The sequence below is a fragment of the Myotis yumanensis genome, unplaced genomic scaffold (assembly GCF_028538775.1).
Source record: "Myotis yumanensis isolate MYYU_CA2020_CCGP unplaced genomic scaffold, mMyoYum1.0.hap1 SCAF_2, whole genome shotgun sequence".
In the NCBI taxonomy this organism is placed as follows: domain Eukaryota; kingdom Metazoa; phylum Chordata; class Mammalia; order Chiroptera; family Vespertilionidae; genus Myotis; species Myotis yumanensis.
Window position 1 is genome coordinate 117261871 of NW_027223753.1, and position 19701 is coordinate 117281571.

At 40.9% G+C, this 19701-nt stretch overlaps 1 protein-coding gene across 2 annotated transcripts in view; it reads left to right on the plus strand.

Annotated features, from left to right (window-relative positions):
- Positions 1 to 19701, plus strand: part of SAMSN1 (SAM domain, SH3 domain and nuclear localization signals 1) — a 49430-nt gene that overhangs the window by 16025 nt on the left and 13704 nt on the right. Inside the window, exons 2-6 of one of the 2 annotated variants that reach the window (XM_070406001.1) lie at positions 7153 to 7224; positions 8525 to 8674; positions 12325 to 12454; positions 14392 to 14543; positions 17752 to 17958. In XM_070406001.1, coding sequence (XP_070262102.1) covers positions 7153 to 7224; positions 8525 to 8674; positions 12325 to 12454; positions 14392 to 14543; positions 17752 to 17958 — 711 coding nt within the window. The remainder of the gene's footprint in view (positions 1 to 7152; positions 7225 to 8524; positions 8675 to 12324; positions 12455 to 14391; positions 14544 to 17751; positions 17959 to 19701) is intronic. The other variant, XM_070406002.1, reaches the window with a different exon arrangement.

A 19701-nucleotide genomic window follows, 5' to 3' on the forward strand; every position in this document is an offset into this window, starting at 1 on the left:
GATACATAAAGTTGGTATAATTGCTTTTTTTAAAGAATATTTCATTGGTGGAATTAGGTGCTTCTATTATGAAGTATATATTCTAGTCCTCTCTTTTTGTGATTTTAGTAGCCATTGATAATTATTTTCTGGATCCATTATTGCAGTAGGTGTTTACAAAATAGTAATTTTGTAATTTCATCATTCTTAATTGATTAGCTGGGATAAACATACATAGAGAGAAACAGATTTTTTTCATTATGTATGTAGTTACTCTGAAATATATTTCATACAAGAAAGACAGATTAAATGTTTGTCTTTACCTTTACTTGCCAGTTCTAATAATATAACTGTAACATTTGCAAAGGTAACTACTGGGTTTTCTCTTTTTAATATCATCATGAACTCATGAATTTTGAGATATTTTAATAGAGTTCAGGTATTATTCTTATTTGTAATACAATTACTCCATCTTTTGATACAGTCTACTCCAGTGAAAACATTTCCAATATGATCACTGTGTTGCTTTGGCCCCAGTAGGCTTTGAAAGCTTTCTTTGTTTATGGTGTGACAAGATGAGAATTGTGAGGATTCTGACTAAGAATCTTGACTCCAAATTTAATTGACATCATTACTTGTTTGCACTGTCCCTAAACCTTTTATTATAAACCAACTAGAGGCCCGGTGCACAAAAATTTGTGCACTCGGGGGGGAAAGGGGGGTCCCTCAGCCCAGCCTGTGCCCTCTCGCAGTCTGGGATCCCTCGGGAGATAACGACCTGCTGGCTTAGGCCTGCTCCTGGGAGGAAGAGGGCAGGCCCAATCCCTAGGTGCAGCCCCTGGTTGGGCTCAGAGCAGGGCTGATTGGGGAGTTGGGGCACCGCCCCCTGTTATGCACAGAGCAGGGCAGATTGGGAGGTTGTGATGCCACCCTCAGTCACACTCGGGGTAGGGCTGATTGGGGGGCTGGGGCACCGCCCCCTATCACACTCAAGGCAGGGACAATGGGGAGGTTGCGGCACCACCCCCTGTGATGCACAGAGCAGGGCCAATCAAGGGGTTGGGGCACTGCCCCCCCCCCATCACGCACAGAGCAGGGCCCATCAGGGGGTTGGGGAGCTCCCCCTTGTCACGCACAGAGTAGGGCCGATAGGGGAGTTAGGGCACCGCCCCCTGTCACACACAGAGCAGGGCGGATCAGGGGGTTGGGGCGCCACCACAGTCACACTCAGGGCAGGGCCGATGGGGAGGTTATGGCTCTACCCCATCACACACAGAGCAGGGCCTGTGGGTGTGGGGGTTAGGTTGGGGCGCCGCCCCCTGTCACACACAGAGCCACAGGGCAATCAGGGGGTTTGGGCGCTGCCCCCTGTCACGCTGATCCAGTGCCAGGAGGCCTCTCGGCTCCACTGATCCCGGTGCTGGGAGGCATGTTACCCTTTTACTATATAGGATAGAGGCCTGGGGGCCGGCTGGTTTGCCCTGGAGGGTGTCCTGGATCAGGGTGGGGGTCCCCACTGGGGTGCCTGGCCAGCCTGGGTGAGGGGATGATGGCTGTTTGCAGCTGGTCACACACTCTTCAGGGTGGGGGTCCTCACTGGGGTGCCTGGCCAGTCTGGGTGAGGGGTTGAGGGCTGCTTTCAGGCTGGTGGTTGTTGACTGAAGCTCCCAACCTCTCCTTTTTTTCTTTTTTTTTTTTCTTCTGGGCCAGCTTTAGCTCTGGCTCTAGCTCTGAGGCTTCTGCTGCTGGTTTGTTTGCCATTCTATAATCAAAACAATGTATAACTTCAGCTCTGAGATCCCAGCCGGCTATATTTGTTACAAAGTTTCAAACTGCCAGCTCAGAGGCCGGCAGCGCAGGCGGGGAACGTTGGAGTCTGCAGTCACTGGAGCAAGCAAGCCTCATGTTCGCTTCCAGCTGCCTGGCTGCCGGCCGCCATCTTGGCTGACAGTTAATTTGCATAAGGATATGCTGATTAGCCAATGGGAAGGGTAGCGGTCGTACGCTAATTACCATGTTTCTCTTTTATTAGTGTAGATATTATGAATGAAAAGGTGATTACTAACAACAGGTTAAAATTTAGTTTGCCATCTTTTTTTGTCAAATTACTGTTTTTTAATATCACTTAAAATAATTCTTCTTTCTTAGCACCACTTAAATATGGAATTAGGCTCATTTGTTTTCATTTTTATCTGGAATTTTTAAGGTTGGTTTTTACTTCATATTGTTTATAAATATATAAAATATAATATGTGCAATAGTTACATTATTTTAAAATCAAATTTACAAAACAAGGTATATTTAGATAAGTCTATTTTCTTTCCTCTTTTATTTTGTCCCATTTCTCTAAGAAGAAAAATACATATTTGCCATATTAAAACACACTCATACATTTCCACTCTTAGAAAAATTGCAGCATACTACATATGATTTTCTTCACTGGACTTTTTTTCACTTACACTGTATTCTGAAGATCATTCCATAGCAGTATAAATAGATATATTTCAATTTCTTACAGCAGCACACAATTCCTTTGTTTCACCATATATTATTCAATGAACATTGATTTTTACAGCTTTTGATAATATAAAAGTTTTACAATGAATGTGGATGTGTAAGTCAGTTTGTGTACAAGTGTATCTCTTGTTTAGATGTCTAGAAATGGAAGTGCTGGGTTAAGGGGCAAATACAAAAGCAATCTTGATAGTTTGACAAATTACCCTCCACAGCTATTGTGCCAGTTTACAAACATGTTTAAATATTTTTATTGATTTTTAGAGAGAGAGGAAGGGGGAGGGAGAGAAACATGGATGTGAGAGGAGAACATCGATCAGCTGCCTACTGCATGGAGATTGAGCCTGAAACCCAAGCATGTGACCTGACCAGGAATCAAATCTGTAACCTTTTGGTGCACAGGATGACACCTCACCAACTTAGGCCAGGGCTACAAACATATTTAATTGGACAACAAAAGACTATAGATTTATAGAGTCAATTTAAAGACTAAATATGATCTAATGTCAACAGAAACAAAGAACTATCTAAGATCTAAATTGCATTTCTATTTGTTACTCTTCTGTTGGTAGTCAGTGCACAAAATTTGTGCATGGGTGGGGTCCCTAGGCCTGGCCTGCAATTGGGACTAATCAGGTTCCCCGCCTCTCCACCTCCCCGCCTCCTCCTTCTCTCGCCGTCCACGCTCCACCATCACACAGTTCCCTGCCTCCCCACTTTCCTGCCTCCCCCCCTCCTCTTTCTCTCAATGCCTGTGTCCACCACCACCCACCCTTGGTTTCCCATCCCAGTCCAGGACCCAGCCCCGATTGGGTGATTGGGACCTGCTTGCCAGGGGGAGGGACTGGAAGGTTGGCCTCACCTGAAGTGAGGGAGGGGTCAAGGGGAGGGGCCAACTGCTACCACGGTGGATGGGGAGTGGGCCAATTGGCACCTCCTGACTGGCGGAGGAAGACGGGGAGGGACCCAGGAGGCCTTGAGGAGGGAGTTGTCTCTCAGTCCCCCTGGGAAAGAGGCCGAATCTGCTGCAACCCACCCCCAGTTTCCCACCCCAGCCCAGGGGCCCAGCCCCAATCAAGCCATGGGGCCTGCTGGCAGAGGGGAGAGACCAGGAGGCCCCATTGGCAATTGGAGCTTTCAGGCTGGGGACAGCTCCTGCATTGAGCATCTGCCCTCTGGTGGTCAGTGAGTATCATAGTGACCAGTCATTCTGGTTGTTCCAGTCATCCTGGTCATTCCGTTTTAATGGTTGCTTAGGCTTTTATATATATAGACTAGAGGCTCAGTGCATAAAAATTTGTGCACTCGGGGGTTGGGAAAGGGGGGGGCCTCAGCCTGGCCTGTGCCCTCTCGCAGTCTGGGACCCCTTGGGAGATAACGACCTGCTGGCTTAGGCCTGCTCCCAGGTGGCAGAGGGCAGGCCCAATCCCTAGGTGCAGCCCCTGGTTGGGCTCAGAGTAGGGCCAATTGGGGACTTGGGGCGCTGCCCCCTGTCATGCACAGAGCAGGGCGGATTGGGAGGTTGCAATGCCACCCTCAGTCACGCTCAGGGTAAGGCTGATTGGGAGGTTGGGGCACCGCCCCATCAGACTCAAGGCAGGGTCTATGGGGAGGTTGCAGCGCCACCCCCTGTCACGCACAGAGCAGGGCCAATCAAGGGGTTGGGTGCTGCCCCCTGTCACTCACAGAGCAGGGCCAATCAGGGGGTTGGGGTGCCGCCACTGTCACACTCAGGGCAGGGCTGATGGGGAGGTTGTGGCTCTACCCTGTCACACACAGAGCAGGGCTGATCAGGGGGTTGGGACACCTTCCCCTGTCAGGAACAGAGCAGGGCAGATAGGGAGGTTGTGGCCCCGCCCCCTGTCACACACAGAGCCGCAGGGCGATCAGGGGGTTTGGGTGCTGCCCCCTGTCACGCTGATCCCAGTGCGGGGAGGCATATTACCCTTTTACTATATAGGATAGAGGCTTGGGGGCCGGCTGGTTTGCCCTGAAGGGTGTCCTGGATCAGGGTGGGGGTCCCCACTGGGGTGCCTGGCCAGTCTGGGTGAGGGGCTGAGGGCTGCTTTCAGGCTGGCGGTTGTTGATTGAAGCTCCCAACCGCTCCTTTTTTTTATTTTATTCTGGGCCAGCTTTAGCTCTGGCTCTAGCTCTGAGGCTTCATATCTGGTTTGTTTCGGTTCTATAATCGAAACAATGTATAACTTCAGCTCTGAGATCCCAGCCGGCTATATTTGTTAGAATGTTTCAAACTGCCAGCTGAGAGGCCGGCAAGGCAGGCGGGGAACGTTGGAGTCTGCAGTCACTGCAGCAAGCAAGCCTCCTGTTCGCTTCCAGCTGCCTGGCTGCCGGCCGCCATCTTGGCTGACAGTTAATTTGCATAAGGATATGCTGATTAGCCAATGGGAAGGGTAGCGGTCATACGCCAATTACCATGTTTCTCTTTTATTAGTGTAGATAGTTCTGTCTTGATGGGAGCTTCTGTCACAGGATAATATTTGTTAAATCTAATCCATTACAATTATGCCATGCACCATTATTAATATTCCAGTACATTCTCATTTACAAAGGACTATTATCTATGAAGCCAACTTGCTTCCACATTATTCACCTTTTCATCAGAAACTTAATAGGAATGGAAATGATAATTTATGCATTGTCCATAACTCAATGTAGATATTAGCCCTTTTTTATTATAAACCATAACCTATACATCAGGAAACCATCTCAGAAAGTTACCAACTTTCAGACTTATCAAATAATAAAATTTTTAAAATGTCATTTTAAATACATAGATTTGCTTCTTAAGGATATCTTAGCATGGATTGCTATTATACTCCTCTCGCTTAAAACTGTTGAGTGAATCATAATAAGATGACTGACACATCCAAAGTAATAGTCCTGAAGCTTTCTTAAACCACTACTCCTAAACCTGCTTCTCTTTATTGATATAATGAGGGGGGATTAATTTTAAAAGGTGGTGACTATTGATTACTTAATGGCAGAAGATAGTGTAGAGAAATGCTGAAGTGAGCCTATTCCGTACCCTCTTGGGCCACATAACCCCATTATCCATGGTGGAAACCATGCTGTAACCCTCATTAATAGTTAATAGGCAGGATGCAGGCTGGATGTAGGCTACAAATGTACCCTAAGCATAGGCTCCAATAATGCATACGAATGTTTCAAGTATATAAAAGAGTAACAGATTTCCCTGTGTTGAAATAGTTTATAAGCTGTACAACATTACATCAATTCCCTTTTCTGATCTCTGGACAATGATAGCCTGGTGGAAACACTTACTCGGCACGCTAGAGTGATTAATACTTTGGGAAGTCACTCTAGGTTAGTAAGCTCTGCATTAGAAGACTGTATTTTCCAGTGTGGTTCTCAGTTTCAGCCCTTTTTTCTTCTCCTCCTGCCATAAGCTGAAGGGCTCGTTCAGCAGGGGTGGCAAGTCAGCAAAAGGGCTAACCCCTTGCCACATGTCAGGATCTTTTTATTTCAGCTCATTTAAAATGGAAACAAAGAGTTTTAAAGATAACTATTAGGGAGAGATGAGTATAAGAGTGCTTGTAAGGACTAAAAGTCTGTGATGCTCATTTGAACTAAAGTGGGCTGTGACATCTGAAAGGACAAAGTTTTCTAGGTTACTGGTTCCCATTATTAACTTTTCTAATCACCAGATTATGTTTTGGTACCACCAGCTTATTTTGAGAATATAAGCTTGAAATAAGATGGAGTTCTTAAGACAGAACATGTTCTTAGGATTTGTGGATATCTAAGGACACAGTATTAAATATCTACCTTCTCAAACAATGTACAAAATTAAACAGAGAGTGAGGAAATATCAATTTTTTGACTCAATGACTAAAGATTTTTGTAAATATGTTTAGGAGAATATCAGAAACTATTTATAGTTACCTTCCTAAAATGAGTTGCGTAAGAATAAACATTTATCTTCACAGGACAAAAAGTAGCCAAGGGAACAAGTCTTTTATTAACATATTGAGTTTTTTCTCACAGCCAGTGAATGAAATTGACTTAAGATCTCATTGTAATTCCATGTTAAATGTGGGAAAATTCAGGTTTATTTCAAACCTTAGGCTGTGCATAACTAAGTGCTGTTTTCAGTTTATTTATAGGTCTATGTGTATGCTTTCTCTTTCTGACATCAAGTAGCGAATTTAAACTTAGCAAGAGTTAGAAGTGGAAAATATATTTGTGCTTATTTTCATTTTGCTTTTTGACTAATATGATCTTCATGAAGCATAATGTTGTATCTACTCAGATGTTTTCTTTGTTTTGTTGTTTATTAGTTGTTTGGTGGGTTAGTAATACATGCCATTCATATGAGCAAAATTAACACTATAAAATAAAAAATTAACAGATTTTCTCCAAGGTGTGTACCACTATAACATAAAACCTATGAAGATAATTGATCAAATGTACAACTACAATTATAATAATAGTTATACATTCAATGTCCTTATTCCAGAGATATTTTTTCCTTTTTATTGAATTTATTGGTTAATAACATTATACCGGTTTCAAGTATATAACTGATGCTTACCAAACCATACTATATTTTGCACTTTTATCAGTGAAAGTCACAAATCCTAAACTTCCTTTCCTTTTCCTTCATTTTCTATTTTCTAGCGCAGCAGCAGCTTCGGGAGCTTTGATCGTTTTCGGAATAATTCCGTATCAAAACCAGATGATTCCACTGAGGTATTTATTATGTTTTTATATGCAAACACACAAACATTATAAAGCCAACAACACTTTTGTAAAGTATAGTAAAACACAAATATGTTTAAAATAGCCTTCCATGTTTTTGGTGATAAATAAACAAACATTATTACATTAAGTTATAATTCTCTTCTTAAATTCTCGTTCTGCCTTCCCAATGGCCGGTTAGGCTTTTTGGGGAGTTCTTTACTCCCAGCACGATGCTAGGCACTAATGTGACTCAGACAGTCCCAAGTTTTCTGAGCAGTTCCACCATAAAACAATATATATTTTAAATTTTATTTAAGTTCTAATTCCTTTAATTTAGGAGATGGTTAAATAGCTTAATAGTAAATTTGTTAAGGAAAGCATATGGATACTCAATTACACTCTCACACTTCTGCCATCGGCACTGAAATATCTCAGAGGTGACCATTCCATATGCATTTGCAAATCATGAACACTTTAAATGTAGCTTAAGAAAAGCTTCCTATGTTACTGCATGTGATACATTTGTTTTAAAGCAATAGGTTTCAGATTTTATTCACTTCTTAATTATTCATTCGAACTAGTGTATCTGTATTCTTTGTTTTCTATATAGAATTAGATCCCTTTTTTGGATATAATTTCTCAAAATACTTTCTAGATTCTCATATACATCTATCTATAATATTTTAAAATATGTTAATTTCAATAATGGATATTCTAGACAAAAAATGAAAATAAAGTGACACCTTTTATGACTTCATAAATCTCTATTAGTTCTATACATGCATGTGTGTATAAGATATACCCTTTTATACATATATATTATACATATCCCCTTTTATACATCTATATATTTATATATATGTGCTTATAGGTAAACTTGTATATAGCTATATTTTCTATCAACATTTACATAATTGTAAATACTACAGTGTAATATATTTTTACATATAATTATAGATATACTAGAGGCCCAGTGCATGAATTCGTGCAGGGGTGGGGTCCAGCTTGCATGGCCCCAATAGGCAGATCGAGGCCAGCCTGTCGGGAGGAGGAGATGGCGGGAGATTGTCCGGCCAGCCCGCCCCAATCAGGGCCTGATCAGTTCTGGGCCAACTGGGGCAAGGGGCCACAGGTGATTGGCCAGCGGGCCCTGCCCCCGATTGGGGTTGGGGGGCCGATTGTAGGTGTATATTACATTATAAAATATATTAATTATACTGTCACATTGTCTTATGTTGTGTTATATAGTAATTTCAGAAAATGATTTTTATTGCTTATTATCTTGTCTTTTGCAAACAATTCTAACTAGGTGTTTGAGGGGGAGCCTATAAATGAAAGTGGAGAAAAAAATAAAAATTCAAATCATGGAGGAGGTTTAGGCAAAAAAATGAGAGGCATTTCCTGGACAATGAAGAAAAAAGTGGGTAAAAAGTACATCAAAGCCCTTTCTGAGGAAAAGGTAAGTGTACTCTGCTAATCACTTGTATTTTTCTATTAAACTTTTCTTAAAACATTTAGCATGTACTTCTAGATATAGAAATGCTTGTGCTTTATGAAGGACTTCAACATCTATTTCTCCTCAATAATTGTGCTCATAAGTTAGGTGGAAGAAAGTATTATTACTCCCATTTTAATAGAGAAAACTGAAGTTCAAAAAGATCACATGTGTAGTATGTGAGAAACATATGCCATTTATGTTATAGAAAACAGTACTTCATTCCTTTTTATTGACAAATAATATTCCATTTTATAGATAAGTCACAAGTTATCTTTTCATCAGTTGATGGACATTTGGGTTGTTTTCACTTTTTGGCTATTAAATATAATGTATAAATATACTAGAGGCCGGTGCATGAAGTTTATGCTGGGCTGGGGTCCCTCAGCCCGGCCTGCACCCTCTCCAATCTGGGACCCCTCAGGGGATGTTTGACTGCCTCTCACAATCCAGGACCACTGGCTCCTAACCGCTTGCCTGCCTGCCTGCCTGATCACCCCTAACCCCTCTGCCTGCCTGCCTGATCGCCTCTAACCACCTCTGCCTGCCTGATCGCCCCTAACCACCTCTGCCTGCCTGCCTGATGGCCCCTAACTGCTCCCCTATAAGCCTCATCATCCCTAACTGCTCCCCTGCTGACCTGATCACCCCTAACTGCCTCTGCCTCGCCCCACACCTGGGACCCTGGCTTCCCTCCCTCTGGCTGGCTGCAGGCACCCAGGACCTGGGCCAGCTTCACCCGGACCAGCTGCAGCCGCAGGGGACCATGGGCAGGTGGCTTCATCCAGGCCACAGCTGCAGGTGCCCGGGACTGCGGGGTGGGTGGCTTGTCCCTTGCCTGGGCCACAGCCTGGCTGGTCCCCATTCCTCCCTCGTGAGTTCATTTGTGCCGGTTGCTCCCCATACCTCTCTCCCCAGGGTTAAGTGTCTGAGCTATTACGGTGTGATGGCATGAGGGCATGATGACCATTTGCATATTAGCTCTTTATTATACAGGATTTTTGCTAATTTCTGCATGGAAATATTTTTTTGCATTCTCTTAGGCAACTCTGATATTTTGAGTAAATGGAAAACTATTTCCCAAAGCAATTGCATCATTTTACAGTCCCACTAGCAGTGTATAAGGTTTCCAATTTTTTCACATGCTTTTCAACATTTGTCATTGTCTGTCTTTTCTATACTACCCATCCCAGTAGGTGTGAAGTAGAATCTCAATGTGGTTTTAATTTGCACCTCCTTGAAGACTAATAATATTAAAAATAATTTCATGCGCTTATTAGCCATTTATATATTGTCTTTGGAAAAAGGTTCATTCAAATCTTTTGCCCACTCTTTAATGGGCTTGTCTTTTTAATGGACTTTTAAGTATTTTAAGATATATTCTGGATACAAGTCCTTTATCAGATATCTTATTTGCAATCTCATGCATTTTCTTGCATTCTGTGGATTTTATTTCTGCTTTCTTGATGGTATAATTTGCAGCACACGTGTTTACAATTTTGATGTAGTGCAATGTATCTATTTTTTCTCTCATCACTTGTGCTTTTAGCATTGTATCTCAGAAATCATTGTTTAAATTTCAAAAGACTTACCCCTATGTTTCCTTCTAGGAGTTGTTTAGTTGTAGCTGTTAAATTTTAGTGTATAATTCATTCATGTTTCTACATGGTGTGTGGTAGGAATCTAACTTCATTTTTTGGAATGTGTATATCCAGTTGTCCCAACACTTCATTAAAAAGACAATTTTTCCCCATTTTACTTATTTTCTTGACACTCTTGTTGAAAACCAATTGATCCTAAATATATGGGTTTATTTCTGGACTCCCAATTCTGTTCCATTAATCTACATGTTTAATCCATTCTCTGTTGAGCCCCCTTCAATAGGACTCCCAAGACAGTTGTCACAATCAGTGCTGACCTCTGTGCTGCCGAGGCCAATTTTCTTTCTTCTTACATTACTTTTCAGATGCATTTCACTTTGTGGTGATTCCATTACATATGAAAGATTCTCTTTCCTTGTAGTTTTTTAGGCATTCTCCTGGCTTTCCTTATTTCTCATAACTTCCCTTATTAGCTCTGCTTTCTCTCCTTGAGCTATAGATTTCCATTAGAGGAGCCCTCACATCCCACCAGAATGGACTCAACCAGTACTCAACTCATCCCACTGTTTCAGTCGTTGGTAGGGAGCTAGCTCCATGCAAACACAGTGGTGGGACAGAGGGGCAACAGCTGGGGCTGTCAGTAAAGAAGGGCACCTCAGCAAGAGGTCTGAGTGGCACATTTCCATGGCCACCTCATGTGGTGCTCTGCCTCCAGTCTACTTCTCTTAGATCATATTCTCACACTCTCCTTTCTTGTTGTTTCCCCCTGCATAACCCAAGTTAATTCTGAGTATATTTATTTGGATCTCACTGTTCCTTTTGCTTGAAAAACTGTCTTCAAATATTCACATAAGTTATAGCTTCTCATCATTCAGGTCAATAATGCAGAGCATATATTACCTTATGAAGGAGGTCTCTGGAGGCTGCTCCTTCTAAATTAACTGAACTTTCCCCAACCCTAAGTCCAGTAGCTAATCTCCCAGCATCATCCAGTTTTATGTCCTTTATAGCACTTATTCTCTGATTTTTTCTTCCCTATTATGTTTACACGTGCCTCCCCCAAACAGTACACACACACACACACACACACACACACACACACACACTGTCTGACATTAAAATGTACCTCATTAGAGCAATAATCCTGTTACCTTGTTCACACTGTATCCCTAGTTCCCAAAACAATGCCAGGTACTTAGAAACTGTTCTATAAATGTGGGTTGAATGACTGAACAAAAGGTTAAATGAATGGATAAAAACAGAGAATCAAACTGAGTATAAATCAAATGTATATTCTGAAGTTTTATTAATGTTTAGAAATGCTCAAAAATTAGGATTATTAAATTACATTTTGATGAATATTAAGAAATTTATAGGTTTTGTCCAAACTATCTAAATATGGAAAACATTTGAGATGTTTTCAAGCAGATGTAATTTATTCTGAAATTGTCTGTCTTTCTAAATTTATGCAAGATTTGCTTTTCACTTGACTAGGTAGCAAGCATGGTATGAGATTTGTAAAGCTTTGCTTTAAAATTGTGAAGTGTGCATGTTTTATTCATATCTAGTGATCTCATGGGGTGCAAACACTGACATGAAATAACTATGCAGAGTTTAAACTTTTAATGTCAGATCTCAAAGGATTAGTAATAGTGGTAAATAGGGGATAAAGAGCACATACATAAAGAAATAAAAGTCTTTAACAGAAAGAGCATAGATGTCAATAATATAACATTTCTGGTTAAATAATCTTGATACAATATTCATCCTGATTTACAAATTGCACTATTATAATTTAAGTTGAATTCCATAATGAGAAATGTTCTATCTAAAGAATACTATACATTTCTTTGCAAGAAGTGAAATTAAGATTAATGACACTCATATTTCACATTGATGTATTCCTAAGTCCTTTATTGCTGAACTATATCTTGTTTGTTAAACCAATGTGCACAGTGAGCATCTCCAGGGAAAGCAATGATCTACCCTAACCTCTGATATGTTTTTCTGAAGGATGAGGATGATGGAGAGGATGCCCTCCCGTATCGGAACAGTGACCCGGTTATTGGGATTCACACAGAGAAGCTCTCCCTCAAAGCCAGCGATTCCATGGATAGTCTCTACAGTGGGTGGAGCTCATCAAGTAAGGCTACAGAATCAGGAACAAGTTCCTGATGGGAGGTCTGGGTTAAATTAACTGAAAACAATAGACTTGCTTCTCTGGGACTGGTTTCTCAGATTAGCAACAAGGTTCCAGCTACTTGATAAGATAAATAGTAAAAAAATGTTTGATGTGTTGAATTTAAAGTGTTGCTATTGTTTAAAATGTTACTTAATATATTAGATAGAATTATGTACTATTTTGAAACGTTTAACACTGTTGTCAGAAGTGTCCTTGGGGATATGCCTCAGAAGATCATGTTGGGTAATTAAATCTGCATCCCTAAAATAAAAACATATGCTGGGGAGAACTAGTGTTATATTGAGTCGGTATTTTTAAAATGACTTACAGTTTTCAGATAAATAAAATCCTGTTCTCTATCTCTTCTTTCCTTCTTTCCTCCTCCCTTGCTGCCTCCCTCTCTCTCTCTCTCTCTCTCTCTCTCTCTCTTCTCTCACTCTCTCTTTGTCTCTCCCATGTCCCTTCCTCCTCCCCCCTCCTCTCTTCTCCTGTCTTCTCTCATTTTTTCCTTCCTTTCCATTTTTTTCCTTAAAAAATTCTGGATAAAGCAGGACATTTACATCAATTCTGACATTTAAGTTCCCCTCCAGCATTAGTGGGTAAAGAGTACAGTAATATGTAAATATTAAAAAGTAGGAATATCACCAATTGGGTGACAAAAAGAAATCATCACATGATCAAAGAGGATTTTCTTAAAACATTGATATATTCCTAAGAAGATCAATCACTCGGGATTCAGTCACATATCCTGCTACAATATTTGGGAACTGCTGCTATTGCAGGCCACTTTACACTGCTTTACATCCCTCTAATCTGGTAAGGGCCTTTAAATGTTTTTGCAGTTTATTTTTCATTTCCTTTTAAATCAGCTTCTTCTGTTATTTGAATTTAGATAGCAAAGACCAGATGTTTCAAATATCCTGAATTTTATTCCTATTTTCCTATTGGCTGTTCAACAGTTATTTTGTTAAAAAAGCAACTGCAGAAACATTTGAAGGCTATATTTTTGCATGTGTGAAATTCAGATATCATTAGTATTCATTTCTGCTGGCAATTTTAAAATTCTGAAGTGTGATGCTGAATGTGGGAAGAATTTTATTACCTAGAACGTACCAGGGAAAACCAGGGCCCAGGGTGGTCATGGAAGGGAGGTGTGGGGAGACGGCGGCTCACTTAGCTGTTACGTACAACTTACTTCTGTAATTAAAAGAAACTACCCTTCTTCTACATCAGTTCATATACAATATGGAGCATCCATAAGGGTCTTGACCTTGTTTCCACAATTATTGTTGTTCATGGTTGAGAAACTGAGGCTGTCGGTCATTGAACTGAGCACCCAAAGGCCCACTGAAGGAGAAAGTGAAGTGACAACTGAGAGGGGGACACTAAGAGTGACTTCCACTGGAAAGAATCCTTGCCCCCAGTCACACATCAAAATAGAATCACTTTCCTCTTAATCCCCTGAGGTTCAAAGTCATAAAGGAAGAAGACCAAAGAGCAAGGATTTAGAGCAGCTTTAAAAAGTCCAGTTTAGAACATTTTTGAAAGCCATATGTACAAACTTAATTATTTGGCTTGTACAGGGAGTTAAGTTTACACTATCTGCTTCTTTAACAAGTACCCATACTCAAAACACTGTCCCAAGTCGGATGATATTTGGGTTAGTGGTTGAGGAAAGAGTGGTCGGATTGGCTGGAGAAAGGTCCAAAGTGGCTCAGAGGACAGAGGTCGCTGATGGAGAGTGACTGGGAGGCAGAAACAGGATGGGTCCTTGGAACCTCTGAGGGAGGATGGCATCTGATGTTTCAGCATTGTCCCTGCTTAGTGGTTCCAGGTGATGGTTCAGAATGTTATGAACTTTCCATGAGAATTGTTAACCTCTGCTTTGCCTTCTTCAGGTGGAATCACAAGCTGCTCAGATGGCACAAGTAACCGGGACAGCTTTCGACTCGATGATGAGGGCCCCTACTCTGGACCATTCTGTGGCCGTGCCAGAGTGCACACCGACTTCACGCCAAGCCCCTATGACACTGACTCCCTCAAAATCAAGGTGTGTGCGCACACATCTGCATTCTGTATGGTGTGTCCAGTGCTGGTTGTGTGATCTGTTTCTCAAGGGCAAGCAGTGAGAACTGGGGGGAGGGGATGTGAGTCTGTTCTTCCCAACAGTAGAACTGGAGACCAGATTGCTGTGGCAAGAGTTTAAACATAACATGCCAGGCAGAGTTGGGATCAGTCCTTGGGGCTATTAGCATAAGCTGCTGTTATGTAGATAATGCATAATCAAAGCCTATCAGAGAAGAAAGGATTGTGTACATTTTCCTGAAAGCAGGTGCCCAGCTCTGCCTGATCATTCCTAAAGTGAAAATAATAAAGCAAAGGAGAGGGAGAAAAGGTGGAGATATTAGGCAAGAGTCCAGCAGAGCAAAGGCCTTGGGAACCAGACTTGTCTGGGGCAACTTCAGTACTTAAATTGGTTACTCTGAGTAACCAAACATCTTCCTACCAGTGATATTCCCTCCTGAATTCCCTCTTCCTACCCTTATCCTCTGTATTCATTTTCTATTACTGTGTAACAGATTACCACAAACTTTGGGGCCTCAAACAACACAGATGTATTATTATCTCATAGTTCTGAAGGTCATAATTGGGGCATGGTTCATCAGCTGAAGGTCTCACTGGGCTGAAATCAGGTGCCAGCTGGAAATGTGATCTTGCCTTAGCTCGGGTCATCCTCCAAGCTCACTGGCTGCGGGCAGAATTCAGTTACTTGTGGTTGTAGGAGTGAGTCTCATGCTCTCTTCCTGGAAAGCACCCCGGGTCATCCTGAGCTCCTGGAGGCGGCCGGCCGCGGCCCTCTCTATAGCAAGTTCTGCAGGAGAAACACTCAGTCATGCTTCAAACACCTCTATTTTTAAGAGCTTCTACCAGATTGAGTCAGAAACGCCCAGATAATTACAAAATTAACTAGACTGGGACATTAATTACATCTGTATAGTCCCTTCTGTCATGTAACACAACATAATCACAGGGGAGAAATCCATCATTTTCATTATCCTGCTTATACTTAAGGGGAGGAGCTGGTTGCAACAGCACAAATAGAAGAAGGCTTAGTGCTAAAATATTTTATAGATGTCAAATTATTCCTTTTAGTAACACAAAGTGCTATATAGCTAAAAGGACAGAATTTATGAATTTTTATATTGTCAGCACCAAGCCAATGTTAACCAATATTTATAAATTATGAAGTATTGATATTATCATTTAACATTCAAGGCACACAACTCTTCTCTTTGTCCATCCTGTGGTATCAAATCTGAGCAAGCTCAGTTGGAGGAGGAAGAAAGCATTATTCTCTGCAATTGGCCCCTTAGTCATTTCTTAGTTCCTGTTTTGGGGAAAGGAGGGGAGTAGAAGGGAATAAAATTAACACATTTTGATTCAGGATAGCTGTTCACCATCCCTACAGTATTGTGACAGTTCACTACCTCTGGTGCTGCCCAAGGTGATGCTTGCAGAAAACTTGTAAGACACAATAAGAATCCCAGTTACCACTGAAAATTGAATACTAATGTTTCCAAAAGGGTCTTATCCAAAATGACATTGAGTCTTTGCTTGGTGACCTTTCCTGGAATGTACAATTTTTACAAGTTTTAAAGATACTAGGAAGGATGCGGCAGAGGGCTGCCATACTTAGAAACTCCCTTCAGAGCTTCTGGAGATTTTCTGGGACTGGTTAGCTGATCCCATCGAGCCTAAGATTTGATGCCCTTATAGTGAAAGGCAGGAAAGAGCTAGATGAAAGCTCATAGGGTCAGAGAGGCAGACAGTTATAAATCAGAAAGCCCAGATCTTTTAATCATATTGAATTCTACTTCACAAATAAAATCTGTGTTTTAGATGTTAGAATATACATTCACAGAGCAGCAGAAAAACATTTTCTTCGTAGCCGACTAAAGGCTTTGTTTATTTAGGGGTAGATCCCTAATATGGCAAAACTATCAGAAACTATAATGTCTTCTCTGGGAAAGAAAGTTATATCTCAAGAGATAACTATTCTCTTAAATGTAGACACTGTATTTGCATAGATATCCATTTTCTTTACAAATAATTACCCCTGTGGGGTTTTCTGCTCTTCCAATAACTGGCAGCGTGTAACCAGATAGTATCATATTCGAATAAAGAAAAAGACCAATTTCTTTGTCTATCCCAATGTGCTTCATTGATACTTCAACCCAAACTTTGTAGGCGAGCTTGATCTAAGAATTGTCATCTCTAGAATAATTAAGTAACAATTTATCCTTAGTGCATACATACTTTTATTATGTATTTGGTATGTACAAAGTTCTGAACACTATCATTATGTTATATGAATGCAATAATTTAGGTGTGTTTATTTTGTACTGTGGATGAGTATTTCAGTTACTAGAGGCACAAACTGAATCACAGATTTCTCTTTCTTCCTTTCCCTAATATGGGAGACCCTCCAGGAATGGCAGCTTGAGTTTTGCTACATACATAGTACTTTAACAGGATGAGTGAAAAGATCATCATTTTTTAGTTCAGACAACTTAGTCTTGAGTTCTGGTTCTGCCATTAAATTCCTATAAGCTCTTGGGAAGTTATTTAATGTTTGTGTTTATTTTTCTATAATATTTATAGAAACAATGACACCTTGTATATGTACTAAGATGTGTGTTGTGGGCATAAAATGACTTCATTTGTGCAAAAATGTTTTGCAAATTACATTGTGCTCTACAAATAAAAGTTGACAAATTGATAGGATACCAAACACAAAAACATGTCATCAAATGCATGTAGGATATTTTCTTCAACATGTTGTTTTCTTCGTTGTCACTAGTAAATAGTTTCCTTAAACTTTTTTTAAAAAGATATATTTCATTAATTTTAGAGAGGAAGGGAGAGGGGAAAAGAGATATAAACATCAAATATGAGAGAGAAACATTGATCAGCTGCCTCCTGCATGCCCCACCCTGGGGATCAAACCCAAAACCTGAGCATGTGCCCTGACTGTGAATCTGACCATGACCTCCTGGTCCATAGGTCGATGCTCAACCACTGAGCCACACCAGCTGGGCTTTCTCAAACTTTTAAAAGAAATTTCCTCTTATACTTATTTGTTATCTTGGAATCATCTTAGCATAATGCCCTCATTATTCTATTTTCTATTATTCCATTCTTTCTACAATAGCACCAGAGTTCTCTGAAATTTGATTTGCATATTTCTTTGTCCTCAGAAAGGTGACATCATAGACATCATCTGCAAAACACCAATGGGGATGTGGACAGGAATGTTAAACAATAAGGTGGGAAACTTCAAATTTATTTATGTGGATGTCATCTCAGAAGAGGAATCAGCCCCCAGGAAAATAAAGACACGCCGAAGGAGTGGAAGAGAAAAATCCAAGACCCTGCAGGAATTCTTAGAGAGGATTCACCTTCAGGTTAGCAAACATGTGGCCTATTGGATTTTTTTTGGCATATGGACAGAAAAATTAAAGAGACTAGATTACTGTTTGAACAGAATTGTTAAAAAATACATGACTTACAGCAAAGGAAAATCTGTTTTTCAAGAACAGTTCTTATTTCTTCTTTATCACTTTTATTATGCTAGAATGGTTCTTGATATAATATCCTTTGGACTAAACTCTATTGGTACTCAGCAATGACTGTAGAGATTAATGTTGAGAAAGTGTAGTGAAAAATAAAAAAAATAGCTAGGAGAATAAATGACCCAGAGGAAACATGTAAATGAGAATCATAAAGAAAGTATAAAGAATGAAAATAAAAATCCAGATGTTATCAATGTAAAGATCTCCACATCTCTACAGGTTGCTAGTGGGAATGAGTTTCTTGTGATATCCCCAGAAAAAGAATTTTCTGAGACTTGCAGGGGCGGACGTGGTATTGTAGAAAGCTTTATTTCTGATCAATTAAACACCTGAGTTTCCAAGGTCCCCTTTTGCTTTGTCCTTCCAAGGAAGTGTTGCAGAAGATTAGAGAAAAACCAAGCGATGCTTTAGAGAAAAGGAGTGACACTGTTTATTTATGCCGGTGGACTCAGGGAATAACTTTCCAAATCTGAGGAAAGTAACATGCAGGGGGCTTCTCTTTTATATCTTCCTGGAGTCTTTTTCCCGCAAATATGGATTATACTTCTGATCCTTTTCACGGGCCTTGCAAGAAGGCCCCCAGGTATTGGGGGTCTCCAGGCCATATCTGATGGTCTGGCCTGGCGCCAGCGTTAATAACCCTCCCTCCGGGGCAGTGCACTGTTCACAGTTTTATGGCCTCTGTAACAGGTTCTGCAAAACCAGTTTCTGGGAAAGAGGTAGTGACTTAATTATAGGTTATCAAGAATGTACACTGAGCTTGCTGGCATAGATTTAGATTGCTAGTCCCCCCCCCCCCCACCCCAAATATCAGGGTTACATTGGAATTAGCCTTTTAGCCTCCTCAGAAGAAGTCCATTTTGCTTTTAGCAGGGCTAAAATCAAAGCCAGTATCCCAAGTTTCCATTCTAGGTTGAGACACAGTCTAATCCATCATCAGGCTAGCTTAGTTTGTGCTCCCAGATACAGTTCATCAGTCCCTTACATGTGGGGTCCACATGGCCGTTGGCTATGTAGGAAACACAGGTTAATGCAAGGAAGCAGGAACAAGAGGGCCGAGAGAGAACATGAACTCCTTTTGTTTAGGGGATTGTATAGTCCCAAATTTTTGCAGGTTTGCAATGGCCCTGCCCTACTCTAGTCAATTCATGGTTCCCCAGGCTTGACTGACAGCCACTTTCCCTGTGACACCCCAATTCACTGTGCATGCACTCATCTTCCGCTTTGTCCAATTCCATCCCCCAATAAGCTGCAAGGAAATGGGCCTGTGGTTCCCTGGGGAGTGTGAAGTTGCAGCTTCCTGGTGAAGCTGCCCAATTAACAGGCCTATAATGTCTGGTCTCCCTTATGCTTCTTTCCTAATATTAGCAACTAGCTAATTACAATGATACCAGAAACTTGAAATAAAAAAATGAAAATTGTAGTTTCTTTAGAGCAGAGATCAAAAGCAAGTCAAAGGAAAATAAGTAAATATAACTCTTTTAAAACTAATTTGTTAGGAAATAGTGATCTAAGCCTGCATAATAATTGCATTAAAAAAAAACTGTGTTGTCTATATTTATAATAAAATTATTT